Source organism: Calypte anna, chromosome 17, assembly GCF_003957555.1.
Source record: "Calypte anna isolate BGI_N300 chromosome 17, bCalAnn1_v1.p, whole genome shotgun sequence".
Taxonomy (NCBI): Eukaryota; Metazoa; Chordata; class Aves; order Apodiformes; family Trochilidae; genus Calypte; species Calypte anna.
The window spans coordinates 3,931,733-3,947,773 of NC_044262.1; the positions used below are offsets into that span (position 1 = coordinate 3,931,733).

The 16,041-nt window shown below is 48.2% G+C and overlaps 1 protein-coding gene across 1 annotated transcript in view; it reads right to left on the minus strand.

The window, feature by feature from the left end:
- The window catches only part of MEGF9 (multiple EGF like domains 9), a 46,839-nt gene that overhangs the window by 5,441 nt on the left and 25,357 nt on the right, over positions 1–16,041 (minus strand). Inside the window, exons 4-6 of the mRNA XM_030461495.1 lie at positions 5,896–6,035; positions 2,176–2,319; positions 1,020–1,292 (exon numbers count right to left, since the gene is read on the minus strand). Of these exons, the coding sequence (XP_030317355.1) occupies positions 1,020–1,292; positions 2,176–2,319; positions 5,896–6,035 (557 nt within the window). The remainder of the gene's footprint in view (positions 1–1,019; positions 1,293–2,175; positions 2,320–5,895; positions 6,036–16,041) is intronic.

Here is a 16,041-nt window from a genome sequence, read left to right on the forward strand (position 1 = left end):
GTGGCTTACAAAAACCTTAACCTGAAACTAGTTCATACACAAACCTCAGCATGTCAATTTTTAGGCAAATTGCATGTCAGAATCTGGAAAGAAACTGTGTGCCTTTTCAATTGCTTAAGAAGGAAGGAAAAAAAGCTGGTGGCAAGGAAACAGGAAAGCTAGAAGAGCATATTCCAGTCCCTTTGAAAGGGGACAGTCTTTCCCCACACCTGGAATTGACTATAATATCGCTAAAATAGAAGGAATGGTGATAACTGCAGGTATACAAGCAAAGCCATATATATGGATTTTTATGGAGCAAGGTTACAGAGCTCTCAGCAAAGAGACAAAGCTGTGTGTTTCCATGTATGGAGCTGGAGATTCACCTTGTTGACCAACCTCCTGATACACACCAATGGAGCAACTTAAGAACCTTTTTCTCCTGTTGTACTACAGGTTCTCTTGCTATGCAGTATCCCTTCTAAGTACCAGAACTAGCTTGCATCTGAGATGCTATATATAGTGCCTCAGATGTGGACTGAAGACTGGTGAGACAGCCCCAGAGCAGGGATCAGTAAATTCTGGTGCCAAGTTGCTGTGCAAGTGTGGATCTCGCCTCTCTTCAGCTTTGGCTTCCCCATTTACAAAGCAAAAAAAGAAGAGTATCCAAACTTCATCCCAATAGTTATTTGCAGAGTATGAGGAGTGATAAAACTGTATTATAAACACCCCCTTTTTATGGAAGCAGTGACCAAGCTTTGCCATCTCTGTCCCCGCGCCGTGTTTGTGACCCTCCCCTCCCCCCAAAATTCCCTTTTTTGTGGTGCGCCTCCCCCCGCGAAAGATGTTTAATTTTGTATTATTAATTATTAATAATTAATTATTATTATTATTAATATGCTCCTGGAGGGGCTGCTCAGTAAGGACAACTCACTGGGTACCGAGAGAGGAAATGTACCAAGCAACGGAAACCTGAAAACCTACATTTAAATACCCTGCAAATAGGTCTTGGTTTCCAGCTTGCTCACTAGAGGTTTTACCTTTCTTGGTGCAGTTGGTGCCCTCGGGGTCCCGGGTGTAACCCTCCTCACACTGCTCACAGTGGAACCCAGCAGTGTGGTACAGGCACCCGACGCACTCCCCGCTCTCCGGTTTGCACACGCTGGGGGACTGAGCTGGGTCCACGTTCCCGTTGCATTCACACCTCACACAGATGCTGTCAGAGTTGTAGTAGCCATTGTCACACTGGTTGCAGTTTGGGCCAGTGTAACCAGTTTTGCATTGGTCACACCTCGGAGCAGTTTCACCTGGCACTAAAGAATAGAGAAAGGAGAAGGGGTTATGTGTGCCACAGCCCCTTGCAGAGAAACACCCACTGGGGGATTTGTTCTGTGGGATCTGACACAGAGATCCCACAAGTCACTATGACAAAAATCAGCAGGCATTGAGTATTAACCAATCTCAAATTTTAGTCTGGAAATAAAACTTTCAAACGGAAGCATTTTCTGTTTCTAGAGGAAGAAAAGATTTGTGGGGTTTCTGATGCCTCGTCCCAGCACCACAGAGCATGCTTGGCACGTTGCTAAGCAAACAGGTCCTTATTTCTGAACATTTCCATCTCAAACAGGCAATTTCAGAAAACAGCTGGAACTGTATCAGGAATGTTATCCATCTGCAGCAGCACTTGGGCTTTTATGAAGCCAGAGGAGGCTTGACTACAAACTGATGAAGAAAAAAAAAAAAAAACAACTTACATATGTTTAATAAAGCTCTAACTTGTTCTCTCAGTTACACCAAAACAGAGTAGAAAAATCAGGGAATTTCTTCTTGAAGTCTCATAGAGAGGTTAAGAAGAGGGCTCACAGAGGTATGGATGGCTACATGGCACTGCTGGGCATCTCCTGGCTGCCACAAGCCCCATAGTTTCTCTCTGAAAAATTTCACAGGTTCTTCAGAGCAGGCTGCAGGCTGTAGCAAAGCCTTTCTGATGCCCTCAGCTGTGCAGCTGCTCTCACAAGAGGCAACACAAAGCACGAGGGACACATCGTGGCAGGCACTGCTCTCATCAAGGTTCCCACAAGCAGGAGATTCACAGGCCACACTCACTGGGCTGATGCACTGTGAGTGTCAATTTAACTGAAACTGAGAAGAACTTTATTCATTATCTGAGCAATCAGCCCAAACCCAAAGCCTTACGTATATGGCAGGTGCCAGTGGATGCCACGGTGGAGCAGGGGCAGCGATGGCAGGCGTGGGCAGGGTGGGTGCTCCTGTAGAAGCCCTTCTTGCAGAGCTCACAGTGAGTCCCCTCAGTGTTCTCCTGGCAGTGCAGGCAGGTGCCTGGGGAAGGGACAAGAGCAGAAGTAACCATTCAGGCAGCAGGAACTGGAGCGGAACATTTGGAGCAAGAATCTGCACGGAGCACACTCAATTATCAGAGCTCACAGGTGGTTTTGGATTCCCTCTGGCCAAAACATGATCCTGGCCTCCTATGACCTTCTGATGGCCATCCCCCTCTCCACATGCACACAGACATAATGTGAAAAAGGAGGTAGCTCCAGCAGAGGCCCACAGCTCATCACTTGAAAAGGTCAATGCAGGTAAACAGCAGCTATCAATATTCAATGGTTCTCAAGGAAGGTGGTTCCAGTTTGCACCTGTGCCACTCAGATGGGATCTTGATGCTTCAAAGCCACTGCTCAAGAGGGCTCCCTCAAGCTTATGCCTTTGTGCTCTTTTGGGTGCAGCCTCTTCCCACACCACAGAGCTGGTGGTCAGGGGTAAGGAAGTGTCACCATCCTGCTCTGGGGGCAGATGGCTCCATCCCAGCAGAGTGGCTCCAGCTACTTCATCTCCCTCACAGGAGGAACATTTGCTACAGGCTCAAGGCAGCAGCAATCACTGACCTTCCCAGAGAAACAGAGGAGAACTGGGAGCTCACATGAGCCCCCTCCCCTTCCCAGGAAAGCCTCTGAATCAGAAAATCGACGTGCTGTGTCTTAGCAGAGGCTGTGTCCTAATGGCCCTCTAAATTGCATTTTGATACTATTGTGACCAGAGAAAGACAAATCTCCCTAGTTATAAAAACACCATCTCTTCCAAAAGCTCATCCATCAGCAGAATGTCCTGTAATTCAGCAGGCTCCTCCTCAAGCTGGCAGTGACCTGAGGGAAGCTTATTTGATAAAATCTCATGTGCAAGACTCTGAAAAGTCAACAGCCACCTTCTAACAAACCAGAGGGGCAGAGAACAGTTTATTCACTGCATTTATAAGCACAGACAGGAGATTCTCAGTTCACCTAGCAGTGCTATGGGTATGAAAAAGTCTCACATCAACAGTAACCACACAAAAAATCCTGAATTAAGTTCATGCTGACTGGTAAAAAAAAAAACAGCAGATTTTCATATTAATATTGGAGCTGTTTGGCTCCCTTGCACACCCAACATGCTGCATGGCTCCTTCTCTCCTCCTTCCACAGCCCTGACCCTGCAGCTGAACATCCCTGAGCAAGCCCAGCACATCCTCACAGGGATGCAAACCCCAGCAGCTGATTTTGGGCTGATCCACCCACACAATGGGGCTGGCATCCCCCAAGTGACTAAGGACATTTGCTTGGTGGCAGCTCCCACACACTGTTTGCTCTTCACCCAGCAGCTTGTCAGACACGAGCCAGTGGGTTTAGTGGGAGAGATGTCAGAGTAAGAAGGGAATATTATCTGCTGGGCTCAGTTTCTCCAGCTGCAAACCTGGATCAAGCTGCTTCAGCAGGATGCCTGGGACAGAGCTGCTGGTGGAAGGTGAGTTTGCCCCATCAGCACTAAGGGTTCCTTGAGCCGTGCTCTGCAGGTGTTAATGGTGACATAAATCTGGGATCACACCTGCATTTTCTGTATAGTCTTGGTCATTCTGGAATCAATGTCTTTCCCATGGGTGGAAATTACTTCCATTTATCTCCACCAACCCTGAAAAATGGCTGCGTTTCCAATGAGTCAGCACCTTGCTCAGCCATGCAAAGAACCATGGGCTGGCAATCAGGTATCACTGGGGACAGCCTTAATAATTAATAGCACTTCCCATCCTGATAATGCCCTCAGGAAGGATCAGACCTCGCAGCACCTCAAACTGACAAGAAGTCACCAAACCCATTTCACAGACACAACACAGGGCAGAAGAGATGTGTTGAAGGAAATGTTGTCACCTGGGGAGCTCTGGCTGCCCAAGAACTTTAAATATTCCTCCCAGACAGAGTGATGTAAAGCAAGGCTGTGCTGAGCCAGTGGCAGAGCCGGCAGAGGGAGCCCCAAGTACAGCATTAATGGGGAAAAAAACCCTTGAAAATTTGACAAAGACTACACGGAGTTGATGTAAAGCTGAGGAGGTCACACAAAGTGCAGTCTCTGCAGCAGGCTGAGTGTGCTGTGATACTTATTAGCCAGCGGATCTCGTTTCTAATCCACTGCTCTGTTCTCTTTCTGTTGGGTTCTCCCATCCCTGGAAGCAAATGAAGCAGATGGAGGAAAAAATTTTAAAAAAGGATTTTTGTCAAATCAACAATAGGTCATTAACCAAAAAGAGAGTCTTTCTTTGCAGTGCCACGGTCAGTGCTGGACAGCCCCAGCAGATGCACTGCCTGAGCATCCACTTCCCACAAGCAAGGTCTGTTCTGGGTGTTGGCTTGGTTTGGTTGGGTTTTTTTTCAACTCAAGAGCATGGAGAACATTGAGGGAGAAGAAGGAAGAGCAGATTATCTTACTCCTTCACAAAACCCACACACCCAGCTCCAAATCAGTAACACAGCCAATGTGCACGCAGCTTTAGGCACAATCTGATATCCTTCAATGTGAGGAGGATACAAGCACATGAAGCTCAGGATAGGAATGAATGCAGTAATTCATCCTCCAGCAGCATATTCAGTGCCTGCTGCTCCCCCTGATAGCCACAGAAATCCCCTCTCTGCTCAGCAGGATCAGGACATTGGTGGGCACAGTCTGCACTGCAGCTGCCCCTTCTGCTGCTGCAAACACACAGGAGGGAACAGACACCCCTGCAGAAATTGCCCAGAAATACCATATTTGATGAGCTCTGCCTCTCTGCCTCTCTCTGCCAGCTATGACAAAAATGCTGCAACATTTTTTTAAAATTATTGCTCCTTTTTAAGCTCCTGGATAAATATTACAGAATTGCACTTCAGCCTGGAAGCTTTGATGAGAATCTGAATTCTGAAGTGTGAGTTCTGTTGCTGAAGTGGGATTGTGCAGGCAGTCACACAGCACTGCTCCTCTGGGATCTCTCCTTGCACTGGAGATGGAAAGGCAATTATAGTTTTTCCCCCTGGCCCCCATAAGCTATTCAGGCACAGGTGCTCTGACATTTGGCATCACCATCTGTATGAGTGAGAGACAGGCAAAGAAATGATCAAGGAAAACGAACAAGGCAATTTATAAAAAATGGGCAATATTAATTAGGTGCTGCCAGTTTTTTCCAGCTTTAATCATGCTTTCTGTGGCAGTAACAGTCACCTTACGTGTGCCAGTACCCTATATGTTTCCAGGTAAACAGCAGTTAAACAAAAGCTCCTTAAAAACCCGTGATGTGCATTTGTGTAAGTGCAGAGAACAATAGAGCACTGATTTCTGATAGAGACTGAAGAATAAAGGCTCTGCACTGCAGCCTGGGTTAAATAACACAGCCTTCATTGACTTTGTGGAGGACTAGCTCCAACCTTGCCCCACGTTTTAATTTTGCTTTTAAGGTAAAAATTCTGGGTACTCAAGGCATAAAGATGCAGATGAAGAGGATCAGAACAGATGTCTCCTGAATGAAAATAGTGAAACAGAAAGATAGAAATAAACAGAGAAAATAGCAAGAAACAGAGACAGAGGAGCCAGGTAAAGTCTGCAGAAGAAGAAAGCTACCTGTGAAGCTGTGGCAGGTTTTGGCGTGGTTGTTGCATTGGCATGGCTCACAGGTGGTTTCATTAAACCTGTAGTATCCATCACTGCACCGGTCACACTTCAGGTCCGTGACACCAACTTTACACTGGCATTGCCCAGAGCTGCACAAAGAAAAAAACAACAATGAAATCTGGGTGTGCTGGGAGGCATTCAAAGTACAAACCTGTGGTCAGTGCTTTGGACTCCCTCTCTGTGCAGAAACACTTGATGGCAAAAGGACACGAAACCCATGGGCAGCAATTTCCAAACTGGGAGGAGTTCAGGAAAGGTTGAGTCTCTGCAAAACCAGTTGCCCAGACAGCAGTTCCAGCTGGGAACCAATCATCATCACTCATTCTGGAAAACCCTGGCACAAAGCCATCCACATGCAACAGCTCCTCCTGGTCCCAGCTTCATCAAACACCTGCACCAGCCCTAGGTCCTGCAGGACTCTGAGATGCCCCTGATCACTTCATCTGAACAATGAATCAGCACCCAGGTGGGTAGGCACCTCCCTCCCTTCCACCTCAGTGCTGAGCAGCACCTCCTGAATTTTTGGGTAAGCAGACAATTCCTGCTCTCCAGCTGCCTGAGAGCCAGCACAGCAGCTCAGGTGTCTCCCTGGGGATTCAGCCCAGACAGGCACCAGCCACCTGCATTCCCTCTGCTTCTCCTTTATCCCATCCACACAACATCCCTATGGCCAGCTGGGCAAAGCCTCTCTCTCCAGTCACCTTCTCCTACCCAGCAGAGCCAGGGCAAGACAAGAGAGGCTTTTCCCTTCCCTGGTGGTTTCCACTACAGCCAGCCCCAGGCAGGAGTCCATTTACTTGGGTCCCAAGGCTGCCTGTGGGGAAGGGGGAGCTCTGCTCAGCTCAAACTGAGGGTGTTGGTGTTCCCTGGCACCAGCAGGAGCTTATAAAAGGCAGGGGTTACCCTCACTCCTTTGGCTTCCCATGCCAGTCTCCCCACACAGAGGATTCAAAACTTTTCCTTTCATAAGCAACTTTAAACACTAGCAGCATTTAGTGATTTCAGAGAACTCAAGAATGGATAAAAGGCTCTTTCCCACTCCCCAGCATGGCAACTTCCAGCTCTGGCTCATCCCATCAGCACACGTGGGAACTGCTGACACCCAGAGCCAGGATGAGAGAGCACAGAGGTGCCCTGGCACCTCTGCAAAGCCCTGGGGCAGCCTGCAGGAAATCTCAGCCCTGGGATCCTGGCACAGGGAACCCAGGCCAGCAACCCAAATAAACATCATCTGGTTTCCTCCAGAAGATGGATTTATTTGCAGTGGACAAGGCAGATCCCATCCCATCCACAGAGCATCCTCTGGACACGGCTGGATGCACCTTCCTCCTGGCTCTCCCCCTGCACAACCTCCACCCAATTCATTCACTGCTTTAATTCAATATTTCAGGGCTTGGTGTGCCTGCACAAAGCTGAGCTATTGTTCTCCCTCACTCCTCCTGGGGAAGCAGTGAGCAATGCACAATTTGCTTCTAAAAGCCCCTAGAAAAAAAAAATCTGCTGATTAAAACCAAGAGAGGCTGAGGCTCCAAATGGCTCGATGCACTCTTGTTGGGTTGGTTTTAATTAAAATGCAATAGATTGCAATGTTTTGGGGAAGACATTAATGCTTCTGTTAGAAATTAACATAATTCAGTATTTCTGTTGCTTGCCAAAGGAAGAGGAAATACTCAAAGGCACCAAAATACGGAACTCAGCCCAAGTGGCTACACAGTTAAATAGTTCCAGAATATGAAACTTCAGGAGTATTTTACAGACTGATTACAAGAAGGAAAAAATAAATAAGATGTTTGCTTGCTCTCCAGACCATTATCTGGAATCGTAGCAGGCAGATACAGAATTCAAAGGGATGCTGTTAAGCAGCTCACTAAGTTTGACTTGTAAAGAGCTTTTCACAAGACCTGCCATTAATTCAAATGGTGTCACAGTATTTAAAATAAAACCAAACAAAAAGCAGTTTGTTTTAATTTGCTTCTGACAGCTACCAGACAGATATTCCTTTAAGCAGGCAGGGGATGGGCAGAGCCAAGCAGAGAAAAGCAACTTATTTGGTGGGAATCTGATGTTTAGCCTGAGTACACATCTCCTGGGGATGCACCCTAGGAGTCCTTTACAGGACCAAGCACTGGACCTGTATAATCCTCATCCTCCCAGGCTTCCTCCTGGAGCCCAGGTTGCTCTGGTTGACTCTCTCCTGCCCTATATTGGTGACACCCTCCTCTTCCTCCTGGCTGTCACCCTTCTGTCCAGACTCCCACTTCACTTTTTTTTAAACAAGATTAATTTTCCCAATGACTCTGCTAGATCTCAATGCAGCATGTTGGCACAGTGTCCCTTGGTTTTACTTGTTAGCTTAAAAATAACAGGAAAGAAAGCTATTTGAAAAAAAAAAAAAGAAAAGGAGAAAAAAAAGACAGTTTTGGAAAGTTTGGTTTTAATGCCTCTCCAGCAGACCTTTTCTCAACATGTTACACATGGCACAGAGCCAAGTTCTGCATGTGCAAGAATTAAATCACTCAGCAAATATAAAGCATTGCCTGTGGTCACTGCTTCCATAGAATAAAGCCCCCTTACAACACTCCTTTTCATAGCTCCAGTCCAGTAAAGACTGTCAGACACTTTTTAAAGCAAAGGTCAATGATATAAATGCACTGAAACCACACACACAAAAAAAAAAAAAAAGAAAAAGAAAGTTCTGTTAACAGACCAATTGTGCCCATAAAAATCCAGAAACTTAAAAGAAAAGACCCATAGTTTAATACTTGCACAGTGAGAACTGAACTGGATTTTGACTATAAGCCAGAACTTTCTTTTTTGGGGGAAGTGGGGGGCCGGGGGGGAAGGGAGGAGGGAAACATTTTGATGCAGCAACATCAATTGCTCAACTCCATTTCAGATGATTATTAACTCCACTAAAGCCAGCCAATTTTTAGGTCTCACAAAAGAACTGATGGAAGGATGTGTTGAGACAAAACCAGACTCCCAGTAACAAAAGTCTGCTGCCAGTCTTGGTTTCTACTCGATTTTTAGGAATATACTTACTTTAAAGCCCATGTATATAACCATCACATCATCCATCAACTTTATGTACATTTCCTAATGATTAAAACCATCACCAGCAGGAGAGATCCTGGCAGAAGGAGCAGGCAGTGGTCAGCTGGTGGTAGAGGCTCAGATCCAACACTGAGTGACCCCACCCTTGGGGATGAGGGCTACCTGCCAGGCTGGAGATGCCCCCCATGCAGAGCTCCTGCATCTTGTCACCCTTGGGCTTCAGCTTTAAGAGCTGCTGGGTGACAGCCAGGGGCTGGACAGGATGCAGCCACCCAGGGCAGCAGCATGCCAGTAGACAATGGGGAGGGGGATGTTAATAAAAGCAAAATATTGGGCAAGGGGGAAGAATCTACACCTCAAAATATGTCTGCAAACACCAGGCTGATTTGACTCCCCAGCCCTTTACTAGTCCATCCACGGGGAAACAGCTGCTGGGTACAGGAAATGCCATCACCCAACAAGTGATTTGTGTCACTGGTGGCAACAAAACCTTCTCCATGGTGGGATTTTCCATGGGACTGCAGCTTTACAGCTACACAAGTTACAGGGATACAACAGAGAAACCCTCTCCATGCATTACTCTGGCTGCTGTTCAGCAAGAGGATTGCAGAGAACTTCAAGCCCACTCAGAAGTGTCCTAGGAGCAGAGCACAAAGAACACAGAACACCTCAAAAATCCTATCTCATGCCTGGCCTGAAGCTGCAGAGCATCCTGCAGGCAATCTTCTGCCAGGTCTGATGGCCAGGGAAGGACACACCAAAGGCACAGACTCTGCCTAGGAGCTCAGGCAATGCCCCAACCCTGCACCACTCAGCACAGGACAGCACAGGAACACCAAACTCATCACAAGATAAAATGAAATATCTGTGATCTGAGATAGGTCACAATGTGCAGCTGCATTTCTGATGGGTCTCCACTCCTCTTCTACAGGAACATCCTTAAGGTAGCAGGAACACAACAGCCACAAGATGGATGGGAAGACAGAGGACCAAGGCTGGGGGCAGGCTGTGGTGAATGGTGTAACGGTGTAACAGAAAACCCTTAGCAAGCTCTAGTAATTTATTTTCTTGTTTTGTATTTTTTTCCCTTTCTTTTCCAAGGCAGAGGGAAGGGAGAAATTCATTTTGAATGTTTTCCCAGCTGCCTGAAAAAGCTGGATGCCCAGCTGCCACTGAGAGGCAGGAGCTGCCTGACCAAATCAGAGCCTGCCAAATCAGCACAGCACCAAGCTTTTTGTGCCTTCATTTTTAAATCACACAAGACTGTTAAGATGTTGGGGCTGAGTCAGAGAAGGAAGGAGCTCCCACAGGTCCCAAGCCAGGGCATACCATGGGGATGAGCCGTGCAACCTTCCCCCCAGCTTTGAAGGGGAGCTTTTCCATTTTTACCATCTCCATCTCTAAGCACAGTGCATGTGTGCTCACCCCTCCCACCACAGCATCACCCAGGGATGCATCACTTTCCAGGACCATCCCCAGAAAAGCCAGCAAGGAAAAAGGAAAAAGGAAAGCAAGGGCTCCAGCCAGCCCTTCCCTGACCTAGTGGCACCTCCAGCTTTGCCTGCCACTCTATCCACTCCCAGCCACCTCTGATCACAGACATGCCCATCACTCATCCCAGCAGGGCCTGGAGGTGTTCCTGTAAGATACACAATGAATTCAATGACAGTGCTCTGTATGAATGAGGAAAAAATGAGCATCTGTAAAACAACCCTTCTGAAAAGGCTTTGTCACACTTTGATGGAGTAAGACAAAAGGATGCTGCACAAGATCAGGAGGATTCAGAAGAGATGTCGCTTTAAATGGTGCATTTCTCCAGTGAGCCCAGCTCCTTTTGTGCCGATTTTCTGTGATGTCTGACAGCAGCCAAGGGATAAATCTCTCTTGCATTTTCTGGGCAACATAGAAAAGTTAATATTCGGAAGCTTAATTCCTCAAGATACTTCCATGGAAAACCAACACTGTTAACATTCACCCTGAGCAAGCTGAGAATCCTCATAACGGATGTGTTGATTTTCACAGAATCATTCTGGTTGGAAAAGACCTTTAAGATCATCAAGTCCAACCATAACCTCACTCTACCAACCATTAACCCAGCTCTACCAAGTCCAGTGTTTAAACCATGTCCCTGAGCACCACATGAACAATCTTTTAAACATCTCCAGAGATGGTGATTCAACCACCCCCCTGGGCAGCCTGTCCCAGTGTTTGAAAACCCTTTCAGGGAAGAAGATGCTTCTGATCTCCAATCTAAACCTCCCCTGGCACAACTCAAAGCCATTTCCTTTTGGGTCAATGAATCTGAACATCAGCACATGGGGCTGCAGAGATCAGGAAAAAGCCCCACGTTGGGTTTCACCTCCCTGCTTCTTTGGGCTCCAAACAAAGCCACTGGGAGGCAACACACTTTGGTGGAAGAGTTAGTGTGACCACAGCCAAGCCCTGTGCCTGCTGCCCCACTCAGAGCTGCCTTTGTGGAGGGCAGAAGAAGCAGAGCTTTATTGTGGGGAACATTGGGTCTTTGTGCACCACATTCCTTACTCTGTGCTGGGGGATGGCATCTGTTTATATGGCAGCCCTGGAGAGAGAGGGGACACTTCACAGCTCTGAAAGGCCATTCTGTAAATGTCAAAGGGCCACCTTGTCTGGTCACTGACGCCTCCGTGGCCCTGGCTCCCTCGCTGAGGATGCCCCACTTTGCTGGGAAAGCCAGGGAACTCCAGCCTGGGGCTGTGCTGTCTCTTCTGGGTGCCCTCCTGACACCACCCACCAGGATCTTGGTGTCTGGAGAGGAAGGAAGTGATGGGAAGACCCCAATGGCCCTGGAGAGTAAGGTTGGATGGGGGCCTCTCTGGTTTGGCATTTGGAGAAGCAGCAAAAGCCTGATTAACCTCAAAAATCTCAAGCCCACACAGTAGCTCCTAGCTTCTCAGAGCATCCCTTGGAAATCAGGGCAAGATGGGAATGGGACAGGCAACCTCAACACAAGAGAGGACATGTCAAGGGTGAAGGCTGGGAGACAAGGCTGGCCCCCACTGGATGCACCAGCTTTGCCCAGTGTAGCCCCTGCATCCTCCAAATCTCTGTTGGCATCTTCTCATAGGCAGCAGGAAAAGGCAGGAGCAGGAGGCACTGCCTGAAATCAGGCTGGGCACCACCTCCCCGAGACCAGAATTTACCCACAAGAGCTTAAAAAAGTTGAGCCAATTTTTTTTGGTTTTGTTGAGGGCAGCCAGTGTCTATCAGAGCAGCAAGCCTGCAACAGACAAGACCCAAACAGCAAAGCCTGCTGAAAAAAAATCAGCAAAACAACAGGACCTGAGAAGCCCCAATTAGTGTGTAGGAGATGATAACAATCTACCTTTCCCTGACGCTGTGTCCACTCACTTATTCAATTCCCATCCCTGTCAGCAACCAAATAAAAATGGGTGCAAGTACAATATTTACCTGCTTGTGAGAGAAAAGAGCTACTCAGATGTGAAGAATGAGAGTCTGTAATATGAAGAGAGTTTTGGATAGTTAAAACACACAGAAAAACATGCTGGAACAGGGTATTCTTCTGCTTTTGTGACATCCACATGTTCCAATTTCCGCTACACAAAATAAAGCTGTTCTCTGCAGAGTGATGCTGACAAGGCACTACTGGGAGATAATGAGCCACTGCTTGTGCTCAGCCAGTCTTTAAAAGGGAGAACAGTCTTTTTAAAATAGGGAAAGAGGTGTGACTCATCTTCATTTTTGTAAAAAATAAGTCCTTGAGGAGTTAGGTACACAGGGTCCTATGACCAAAGGGGAGCAGTGCCCAGTGTGGTTTACTGGACTGGTAAAATACAGTGAGATGGAAGGACAGTTCCCAAACAAAGGAGACATTTCAGAAGTGTGATGACACACTGAAGATAGAAAATGAAGATTTTCTGGATGCAAAATGAGAACTCCACCACCCTCCCCCAGATAATCTCCTGTAGCTGGGATGGGCACGAGCCCTGGGAACATGAGATCTCTCTCCTCTTAAGCCACTGCTACAAGCAGCCAGCCTGGTGAAGCTCAACAAAAACCTTGAATTTCAGTGAATCTACATTTTCTGCCTGACAAAAAAATCCCCAAATTCTGCCCTGTGGAGCTTCACACTGCATGATGCTTGAGGTGCATCTTAGAAGTACCCACATGAGTGTTTTTCCAGGCCACCAGGACCAATGTCCCTTAGGCCTCCCCCCACTCCATGATCTCTTTGCATCTTCTCACATCCCACCCCCCCTGCAAACCCAGCGTTTGCCTCCCCCTGCCCAGCACCCTCCAGAAACCCCAGCCTTTATTCAAGGACCTTAACAAAGAACACTGGTTAGTGCTGCTGACCTTACTCTCACCAGCAATGCTCTTGCAAATCTGTGCGAGTGAGGGTCACAAGATCAGCCTCTCCAAAGAGAAGCCCACTATAAAGAGGGCACAGAGGGCTGGTGACAGCTAACAGCTCCCTGCTTCCAGCCTCACAGCATCCCTGCACCAGGGAACAGCCATGTAGCAGTGCTCTCAGGGATGCTCTGCCTCAGCTCTTTTTAATATGAACAAAAACCACAAGATGCCCTCGAGGGGCCAAAACATCTCTGCATTAACACTTTGGCATCCATATTTATGCTTTTTATTTTTTTTTCTTTTTCTTTTAAAAAGGAAACAAGTGACAGGGTCTCTCTAACATGAGCTACACTGAGCCTGCAGCAGGACCCAGGATCACACACTGCAGATCTGTCCTCAGCTGTCCCCAGCCAGGAACAGCTGCTCTGTTAGAAAGGAGCAGAAAGCTGCACACCTGAGCAGGGTGTTTCCCCACAGGATGTGAACCACAGCTAACCTCACCTCCCAGCAGCATCTGAGCCTCTGCTTCCCATCACCCCTCTTCCTGTGGGGAAACTGAGGCAGGGGGAGCAGCTGAATTTGATCCACAGACCCCAATCTAACTCCCTGCATCTGTTTGCATGAGGGACAACGAGTGCAGCTTATGTGTGCTCAGTTTACAGGGAACACCTAACCTGGTTTAGATGGTTAACCCAGGTTTAGCTAAACCACATGCCAGTCCTTAAATACCACCAGCAGCCCCAGCTCATCACTACCCCAGGTAACAGTGTGGTAACAGTAGAAAGGTTCACCACTTGCCTTCCCTAGAACTGGGCTAACAGTTTGAAACACAAAACCTCCCAGGGTTCTGTGGGAGAAAGGCTCAGAAGGGCTGAGCTCTGCCAGGCAGTGGTATCTCAGCATCTCCTCTGCTTCACAGCCCTTCTCCTCCGTTCACATCCCAAACTGCAGGGTGCAGGAGCACCCACACATGGACACCTGCCTGTGGGCTGGACGTGCTGCCTCTTTCAGGCTGGGCTCTCCTGGTTGCAGTCCTGATCCCTTGGCTGACCCAGCTGGAGGACAGGTTTGCCCAGGGGATGGTTGCTGCCAGCATTTATAGGGCTGCACCCCTGCAGCTCCTGGAGCTGGTGCAGGGTGGCTGCTCTGCAGCAGGGAAAGGCTTTCCCTGCACCCAACCCTGTCCTCTCACCCTGGCAGAGCCCCAGCCACATCCCAAGCTGGAGCTGTGGAGCTGTGCCAGCTCACCATGCTGCCAGTCAGCTGGGGACACGAGTGGCATTTTGGGTGAAGCTGCACCACCAGATGCAGAGGGTAGGGAGATGCAGGGTGCTGCAGAGATTCTGCAAGGAGCCCCAGTGATCCCACTGGTGCCCCAGATGGTGGAGCTGGAGACCACTGTCCTCCCCCCTCTGATTGCCTTGGCTGCCCCTGGCCTGGCTCCTTGCCCAGATGTAGGGAGTGGGAGATGAGAGTTCAGGCAGAGGACTCTGCCCAAATAAAATAAAAAGGAAAATAAATGCAGAGGGGTGTGAGCCTGGGAAATGTGGAGTGGCCAGCCTGGGCATGGTGATGTTCTCCAGGAGCATCAGCTCCATCTGTGCCTCCTCCACCAGGGACACTCCTGCTCCCTAAGAGGAGAACAGACACAGCTTTCAACTCCAGATGCCCACAAGATGGGGAGAGATGCAGCTGGTGGGGTCAGCTCCTGGCTGGGGTCATATTGCCATAGGATGGGGTCACCACCAGGCACCCTCCTGACCCAGGTCCCATATGCAGCAGGGCACAGGTCTTCAGCTCAGCCTCTGCACCCAGGAGTCACCATCCTCATTCTCCACTCCTCTGTGACCTTGATCATAGCTCTTGAAACTCCAGCTTCCCCCTCCACCCCTCCTCTATGGACTATGAACACTTTCAGGCCACAGCTATCTTTAGTAAGCATCTACACAGCATCCAGCCCAGTGAGCTGTGGGTTTAGCTGAGGTTTCAAGGCTTTACCACAAAAGGGACAACACATTCCCTCTCTACAAGATGTGCCAGCCCTCTCCCAGCAGCCCAGCATCACATCCAGCCCCACAGCAAGCTCCAGCTTCAACAACACAAGGCTTTTCATCTAACAAAAAAATAAAAATAAAAATAAAAATAAATCCAACCCCAAAACACTGGAACCAGTGCACAGAAACCCTCTGCCATCCCAGAGGGGGATCTGTGTGGATCTCCCCAGATAATCAAATTTAAACACCACCAAAACAGACCTTTGATTAGTGGCTGTGGAGCCCATTCACAGCGACAGCATGTCAGGTCAATGTTCACTCCCAAAATCAACCTTCTGCCTCGGGAAAGGGACTTTTTTTTTTTTTTTTAATTTTTATTTTTATTCAATGGTCTGCATTTGAGGTCTAGTTAATAAACAGTGCACTTGGGTGTGCCATCTGGCTGGCCATAGAGCATGCCAAAAAAATAACACTAATAAATCATCAGATGGTGGTGCTTTAAAAGGCAGTTTTATAAAAGCCTGGGCAAGCTGATTTGAGATCTATCAGGCATGGGTTTTGTGCCCTGAGAGCTCAGCCTGCAGGCAGCCTGTCCCCCCCAAGGCAGCCACTGTCCCACAGGGTCAGAGTCCACAATTACTCTGCTGTTTTACTCAGAGGCTCATCAGAACAGCCACTGCTTTTTTCCTGAAGCCAG